Consider the following 8,733-nt stretch of genomic DNA (forward strand, 5'->3'; position numbering starts at 1 on the left):
CACTTCTCATTTCAACTGAAGATGGCAGAGCTCAAACTATAATAAAGTAGTTAACAGACTGAGAATTACACTCAATAGGTGCTGCCCTTTTTGTACTCCCCTGTCTTGGTGGATTAGTTCTGTCATAACCTGAGATGATCCAGAATATGCTGTTTTCTTGCACTTCTTTCAGGGCAAGAGATCTGCACTAATTCAGAGCAGTTCAGTAGGCTCTGTCTCCCARGGTATTTTATTACTTAGAAACCTCTTAACATGAACTGGCCAAATCATCATTAGACATCTGTTCTAGTACAGAACATGCATACATCATTACTAAACATTTTAACCTCACTATACATCATTTACATCATTTCACTACTATTCAGATCTTACTAATCTCCTCAGCATTGCTTAAGTTCTCAACATGCAAATCAACAAGGCTGCCAAATATACTTCCACTTACTGGATTAGTTGCAACTAACTCCTGGTTGTTGGCAACTGCAGTCAGTGAAATTATTGTTACAACAGAATTGCAAACAAAAGAGAAAAATAGATTTTTATGCAGGGTAATCCTTTGGCAACTCAAGCTCCTAGAAAAGAGAAACAAGAACAAATGAATACACAGGGGACAATTATGCATACTTGGGGACAACTCCGAAATTTTGAAATACCACAGCTCTTTAGTCTCACATTAACTCTTTCTTCATCTCTAGTCCAAATTTAATAGTAGTAACTTGATGTGGTAGTTCACCTTAATCTTCATTTTATTTGACAACAGAAGGCAAAACACTTATATTCAGTTCCAATATGCTGGACCTGCTTTCTACTGGTTATTTAAAAAGGTTTTGAATAAGGATAAAATAACATGTTTCAGAAGACTTATACATTTTATTTTCAGTGACAGAAGTCCTAATAATTTTCTAATTAACTATTGAACTTGAAGTCAATTTATATTTCAGTTTAACCAAATCTGTCAAGATTTTAGAGGATAGTTTATTTCACTCACATTCTCAATCACTTTCCTTCCCTAATCCTTTAGCTAGAAAAATAATTACATCTGTAAAACAATGTGAATCTTACCTTGACTTTTATATATAGCTAAGTTATATATACACAGTATAGAACACAAATACAAAATGCAATATGTAAATGCATTTATGTTAAGTTTCAAAATTTCCTTTGAATCTTGCAATGAAATTAAAGAGAAAAAGTATCCCTTGAAGTGCTTTTTTTGTGAACAAAAATCAACCTTGTTAGACATTTCAAACAGCATGGGTAGGACAAAAAAGGAGTGTGGACACAGGCAATTCATTTTTAACTGTAGAGAAATGCAGAGCGGGCATGAAAGCCAGTGAAGCTTATTGAAATCTGTTAAGACAATGACAGACAAGAGAAGGTAAGTGACTCCACTAAACAAAACAGCCACACAACTGACTAAAGACCATGCTCATATGTGCAAGTAGTACAGCAGAGATTGCTGTAAAGCTGCCGTTTTAAATTAACTGCATTCATTGCAGCCATCACAAGAAGAGAGTATGAAGCATCCCACGGACACACAGAGTAAAGTTAACGGATTGAGGTCTGCGTGAGGATCAGAGAGACACGGTAAGTGCAAGTCCCCCTTGGTGCCCTCAGCCATTCCAGGCTGTTTTACTGAACAGGGTGGAAGGAAACCACTCTAGAACCAGCACTAGTCAGACTGCACAGGGGTTAACTCTACATGAACCTCTGCTCAGGAAGCAAAGAAAAAAAATGTCACAAATACAAAAAACAGCTATGAATATTAACTGATAAAGTATATTCCATCAGTTTTTTGTAATTGTACTTTTGTCTTGGGTTTTGATGCCCAAAGCTTTGATTATTAACACATATTCTATATAATTTGAATATATATTTTATATATTTATGCTATATCTATAATTTACATAAATATGCATAATATATAATTGTAATTATATTAAAAATTATAATACATTTTTCTATGTTGTCTATAGAGAGAGAAGGAAGAGGAGGCTCCAGCTAACGGCTTTGTGTGAATGAGCCCTGCTAAAGTCCGGGAATCCGCCTGCTTATTGTTAAGATGGAGCGCAGAGGCAAGGAAAAGCACGTACAGCGAGCGGGGCCATCGCTCAGGGTCATCCAGCAGCTGTTCCTGTGGAATACTGCAGCACGCCCATCCACACCCACCTCCACCCATGCATGAAAGGATCACAGGACAAGAAACAAGGAGGCAAGACGGATGACATTTAGAAACCAAGACTGCCTTTGGTTATAGAAGGATTTCTTCCTAAGCCTCCACCCTCCCTCTTCTGTTACCCTTCCTATAGTCCTTCTTCTGACTGTTTTGCTTAATGACATAATGTCCTCTAATCATTTAACTCTTGTGATTATGATCTAAGGGAATGACCTATCACTAGACTAAACCCTGTGCAATAAAATACAAATAATCCATCTGCTAAATGACATATTTCCCTTTCTAATTTTTTTCCCTGTATTTCAAGGCACTATGGAAAAATGCTTTTTTCCAAATTTACTCAAAACAAAATGAGTAAAATTTTAAAATTTTCCAGCTTTGTTTGGGAGTTATTTTTTTAATGTATTCAAATACTGCAGAATACAATATTAGAATACAACTAGTGAGATCCACATATGCACTAAAAGAAAATTAAGTGTTCAAATTAAATGCAAGTGACTTAAGGATTACTACTTCTCTACCAATCTGTGCTAACCTGTGAGTGCTGATGTGTGATGTGATGGCACTCATCAAGCCCTGTATCTCAGGTGTTCAGATTTTTGGCTGTGTTTTTTGGGTGGCTCTCTTAAAAAAAACTTTCAAATTATTTCCCCGTGCTCTGAATTAATTGTTCTTTTAAGTTTTCCCTTGCCTTTCTAATCAAATTAAAAATACTCTTAGTAGTCAGTAATCCAGCAAATATCATCTGAAACTATGGATCTACTAACAGAAAAAGTTACTTGAAAACATGACAGATTCAAAGGCACTCCTGCACATTAACACCACCAACAAAAATCCCACCTGTTAAAGTCATGAATTATTATACAAACTTTATCCGATGCATAATACATCCTGGTATTAAYCTAGCTCCTTAAATACCCTTCTGCTACTAAAAATACTTCAGAGGAACTGTACATCCCAAGAGAACATCTTGCAGAGGACTTTATTTAGCTTCCTTTAAATTCTATAATTTCTTTTTATATTCCAACATAGCCACAGTCTAGAAATTGTGGTTTGTGGGTCTGGATTCTTTCCATGTCATTCTCTGAGGATGGAGGATCTACCAGAGTGGGAGGGGAAAAAAATCCCTGGAGGGTTTGATAAAAAGGCATAACGGCAGCAAAGCAGACCACCTGCTTTTGCAGTGAGTGTCCAAAGCCAAGATGAGATTAGATTGTTTTTCATATTATAATAAGCTTGAAAATGTGAATAGTAAGTGGATATAGTTTTCTGGCCATTATGTCACAAGTTATCATCACATAATAACTTGTATTTTGCCAGTATTTTGCTTTCTACTTACTCCTTAGCTAACAAGTCTGCCCCATGCTTGGTATAGCCACTCCTTAAGTTTTTAAGAAATTCAATATAGCTTTAATAATTTGGATGAAATCCTTTATTATTGAGCTTCTATCTTTTCCATGAGCTCCAGATTTTTTTAGTGAAATTTTCCTTATAAGCCATTGTTCAGATAATTACTGTTATTTATTTCTTTATTATAATTTATTTGTAAGTTATCTGTAGTGAAGATTTGGAGTTTTAGATTTCTGAGGAAAGAAGTGACCTCATAATATAATGTGCAGTATCAAACCAATATGCTAACTTCAATTACCTTCTTGCCCTATCCTGTTTATAGGGATGGCTTGTATGTTGAAGTACAGGAGAAACTAGGACTATTGTAACCATTAATATTCAGGATAAACTCTTAAATATACTTACTTAAAATAAAAGAATATGCCAAGGGAAATCAGAAGTGATGCAATTGAAAGACCATGTCCGATGATGGCCAGGTAATACAAATTCAGAGCAGTCTGCAATAAAACAAAACAAAATAAAAAACAGAACAAGCACTGGTAACGCATACAGAACTGTTAGCGATAAAGCATATACTTATACATGTCTGCTACACAGGAAATGACTCTAATAGGATTAAGAAAGTAAAGACATTACATCTAATGATGAGTCAAGTCCAGAATTAAGCCCCAGTAAAACTTTGGTTGCACACTTGCTGAAAAGCTGTCACTGTGGCTTTTCTGGAGAAAGCCAAGCATTCAGCACCCATTCCTTGGCACGGGTCACACACATTCACCTTTCCTACCTTCACTTTTTCGTGCGTATAGATATTACACTGCGTGTAGTTTGTCCACGTCCTGTTGCTTTCTGGGTGTCTAAACCAATTCCCACTTGGGTCGCAGATCTTTGTAACTTTTTCTACAGTCAGCCAAAGTGGTTGGAAAGAAAAACAGAGAAGAAAAACACAGTCAGTGCTGAAGCGCTGCTTCCTGATGCTGAGTATTTCATGAAATAGATTGGCAAACAAATGACAGCTTTATTAATAACACTAGAGAGACTTGGTATGGTACTATGAATTCTGAGAAACTAGAGGCCTTTGCTTTTGCTTGGCAAGAGAAAGTGATGATGTGTTTTTCTTAAGAAAATAAATAGATTTCTTTCCTCCAATGCAGTGAATATCAAAATATATCAAACAGACTGTTAGAGAACTACCAGATTAAGTGATTAAGTAAAGTTTGACGTTTTACTAATATAAATCAGTACTGGGCAGGTAGGAAAATATCAAAATAATAGGAACTGCTGAAGAAACAGACGGGAAAATTTCTGGGATGACATAATGATTACTATCTAGTCAGAAAGGAAGAGGCAAGAAGGGAGTCTGGGAAATACTAAATGCAGCATAGGCCTATGAGAGGGAAGTCTATGACATTTTCCTCATCATCACAGAAGGAAAGGTTAGACTGCAGAAATAGGAAAAGATTTGTTTGTGGGAGAAACGTGTGTTGACTGCTAAAATGAGATAAAAGAATTAACTCTATTTCTGAWTTTTCCTGATCTACAGAATCCTATTCTTATAAGGGCATTTGCAGAAAGGGGGGGGGGAAAAAAGGCATGTCAGGGAAAATACGCGATAAATGGAATAAGGGAAAATATAACTAATAAGTATTGAATGACTGTAATTCTGGTACATTAATGATTTGAGTTAGGCAAACAGGAAGTATCAAGCACCCTAAATCTCATTTTATTAAGAAACATATTGATGTAGATGCACACTTACCTGAGGGGTTGAAATCCTGGAAGTAGTCAGGACACCGCTGCACTGACACTGTTCCTGCAGCAACGTCACTCCAGCACAGCCACCCATCCCACGTCCTGTTACAGTACGGACCTAGAAACAAGTAGAGACCTGATAATAAAATTACAAGTCTTCCCAAAGAAAGATGTGAAGTCTGAAAAAGGCCAAATGAGGTTTTTTACTTGCAGCAGTCTTTTTATTAAAAGAATAGAAATATGAAATTTAACAAAAGATAATTTAAACTCTGCTTAATATAGTTCTTTGTACATTTACAAATTTACATTTATAAATTTGCAAATTTATAAAGCACATCAGATCTATAGTAGTGCTAGTAGATAGAGCATATAAAGTATGTAGATAAAGTAGAAGTGAACAAACAAATTCACATAACAAAGAGCTTTGAAGTTCATTGTACTGATTTCATTTACACTTTGGATGCACACCAACCCTATGCATGCATCTACTGGCTCACTGAAAACACAGTCGTGTCCTAAAAGCCACGAGGAAGCCTGGCTGGGAGGCCAGAGGCAGAGCTAAAGCCCACAGAGATCACTGCTCACAGATGTTTCTGTAACTTCTCCAGGGACACAGTGCCTCAGTGTTCCCATAGAGCCTGTTTAAATACCTCATTGCACTATAGTAAAGACTCTAAAWTCTAAACTAAATATCCCTTGTGAATGAGTTGGGATTTTATGCTCAACTCCTTTTGCAAAAGACATGCAAAAAGACTAACCCTGCCTACAAGTTTGATGATGTCTTTCATATCTTCCTTCATTTTTCTTTTTTCAAGACTTAATGAATTYTCCCACCATCCCATGCTAAGGCAACACTTTTCAAATATCTTCTAACTCCTTCTCATCCAAACACTCTCCAACTTGTCCAGACCCTTCTGAGAGGTGGTGCCCCAAGCTGGACATRAGCTTACACTGCCATACTCATATCCATTTCTGACCTCCAGACCKCCAATGAATCATTTCAGAAGAGGAAAACAAGTCACTGTAAAAGAATGTGATTACCTCCTCTTCCCCCCCTCAAATCACTCAATGTTTTCTGAAGGTATAAAGTCCTAAACAGCAGATAAAATGACAGGTAGAGCTGTTGAGGTTACTTCTTGATGAGTTATCAGAAAGAGTATTAATGACATTAATTAACCCTCAGAACAGTGCCATAATATCTGCCAAGATGTTTTCAATTTTTAAAGGAAGAAATTACCAAAGATATAGAGGTATTGCTAGAGCTGGAAATAAAATAAATTGATAGTATTAATTCTTCTTCTTCTTTTTTTTTTTTATCTGTATATCTATTTAAATGAACATGTTATCTCTTATAGAGATAAAATTATTGTGTTATATAAGTGGTGCTGTAAGTAGTTAGTATACTGTATTACCTTATATTTATGAATCTCATACTGATATCACTAAGAAATCTTGCAAATACAGTTACACCCTAAAAAGTGATTGCTAACCAGATAAGAAAGAAGTATATCCTGAAACCCATGAGTTAATTAAATAGGTCTGTTTTAAATATATCTGTATGTCCCTTTGGAAAACTGTATGAGAAAATAATCTCTCTACCTTCTTTCCTATGGATCGGATCCTGCATAATTTTCTGGTAGCATTCATACTGTGCGGTCATAATTTTATTCCGTGTAACACTCAGTTGAGCGAAGTCCTCGGTCATATTCTGATGCCCTTCGGATGGTATTGCAGCAGCAAAAAACTAGGAGGAAAAAAGTAATTTTAACAAGTCAGCATTATATATCTCTTCCTGTGCCAACTGACTTAGATCTGCTACCCATGTGCAAACTCTGACAGAAATGTCTTGAATTTCAGTAATTTAAAATATCTTAGATATTATCTTACTAAAGGAAAATGAACTTCAGGTATTACTATAGTCTGTTTTTGTGTTTTTCAGTTTCATTTAGGAGTTCTTTCTAATGAATCTGGACAAATTTCAATGTGCATGGAGAAATGATTCTCAGGGCAGAAGCACATGAACGGCTTTTGCAAAATCCAATGAAATACAATGAGGCTAAAGTATTTTAAAAGGCACRTGAGACTAGACCACAAAATATCCAATTATAAAAGAAGTCTCAATATACTGAAGCTTTTGGCTTGCTTGGAGCTATTTGGTTTCTCTGTACTCATGTGAAGTATAAAGGTAATGCTCAGAATACCACAATGTAGCCCAAAGAAACTCTTGTGACATGAAGGACATGGCATCCATTTAATTTGAATAACCAAACTAGAAATAGAAAACTGGATCTTAAAAAGAAAAACACTATACTTTTGTAAAAGTGAAATAYTTCATTTCAGAGAGAAGGTACAAAAAAATGGGGAAATCAAGTGACAKAAATATTTCAGCCTGATCATGGAAGGGGTAGAACTAAGGCCTTCCTGGATCTCTTCTGAATTGGAATGAGAAGATTCTTCTGCTCTTAGTGCAGCCTGCATAATACTTGCATATATAGGTACATAACACTGCTTAAAAGATACATAACACTGCTTATAGGTAACTCATCAATTACTACCATAAGGGTTTCTGTTAGCAAAAAGCCTATTCTGGGTTCAGCAGCAGTAACTAGCTATTTCTGTGTTTTTACCACAGGAATTAAAAGCAGGACATATGCCACGTCGTGATCTGGCTGCACACACAATTCACTTAAATGCAGGATGAACTGTTTCTACATTTACACATTAAGAGTTATTCTGTACACGTATGTTAAAATGGAAAGTGTGAATATCATTTTAAAAAACTGATAAAACTTACCACAGTAGTAGATAAGAGCAGCAGCAAAAATATTATCCAGTTTGTTGTCATTCTCACAGCTGGCGCAGCGTACTGCGTACTATATTCACACACACTCAAACTGCAATACAAAAGGCAGAGGAAGCAATTGAGGAATTCACAAAAGCCCAAAGTGATACAAGACCTGGTATTTTCTTTATGAATTGGAACAAATATGTAAACATCTACTCAATCTGTATTTCTGACATGCCATAGCTGCGTGATATACATGGAGATACAGGATAGCACCAAGGTGATGCCGTAGGCGTCAATGGGCACAGGGACGGCCTCAGTCTCAACTAACATCAGTCCTAAGAAGATCTTGTCCATGACAAGCAGCCAGTGCCACCTCTAAAGGATATGCAGGAAGAGACAGTTCTCAAAGCCTAAGATCTTGGAATGGAAGAAGCAATCCCATTAGTAAAAACGAAAAGAACAAAACAAGAGAGTATCCTGTGCTCTCGTGCCTTTTTGCTCTGCATAAAGGAGTTAGAAACATCACTAAGCTCTAATTTCAAACAACAACAATTAAGAAAAGGAAAACATATTTCTTGAAGCCAACAGAACTATCCATAAAAAAAAAAAAAAAAACTATTATCACCTTACTGTGCAGACTATTCTAAGAAGTATTTGAGRTGGGCACCTAAAC

At 36.1% G+C, this 8,733-nt stretch overlaps 1 protein-coding gene across 1 annotated transcript in view; it reads right to left on the reverse strand.

The window, feature by feature from the left end:
- Positions 1 to 8,161, reverse strand: part of CALCRL (calcitonin receptor like receptor) — a 17,994-nt gene extending 9,833 nt beyond the window's left edge. Inside the window, exons 1-6 of the mRNA XM_026033727.1 lie at positions 8,067 to 8,161; positions 6,872 to 7,016; positions 5,280 to 5,390; positions 4,308 to 4,420; positions 3,929 to 4,020; positions 443 to 569 (exon numbers count right to left, since the gene is read on the reverse strand). Coding sequence (XP_025889512.1) covers positions 443 to 569; positions 3,929 to 4,020; positions 4,308 to 4,420; positions 5,280 to 5,390; positions 6,872 to 7,016; positions 8,067 to 8,117 — 639 coding nt within the window. The 5' untranslated portion in view covers positions 8,118 to 8,161. The remainder of the gene's footprint in view (positions 1 to 442; positions 570 to 3,928; positions 4,021 to 4,307; positions 4,421 to 5,279; positions 5,391 to 6,871; positions 7,017 to 8,066) is intronic.
- Positions 8,162 to 8,733: the final 572 nt, after the last annotated feature.

This window comes from Nothoprocta perdicaria, unplaced genomic scaffold, assembly GCF_003342845.1.
Source record: "Nothoprocta perdicaria isolate Ctin4 unplaced genomic scaffold, notPer1 scaffold_132, whole genome shotgun sequence".
Classification (NCBI taxonomy): domain Eukaryota; kingdom Metazoa; phylum Chordata; class Aves; order Tinamiformes; family Tinamidae; genus Nothoprocta; species Nothoprocta perdicaria.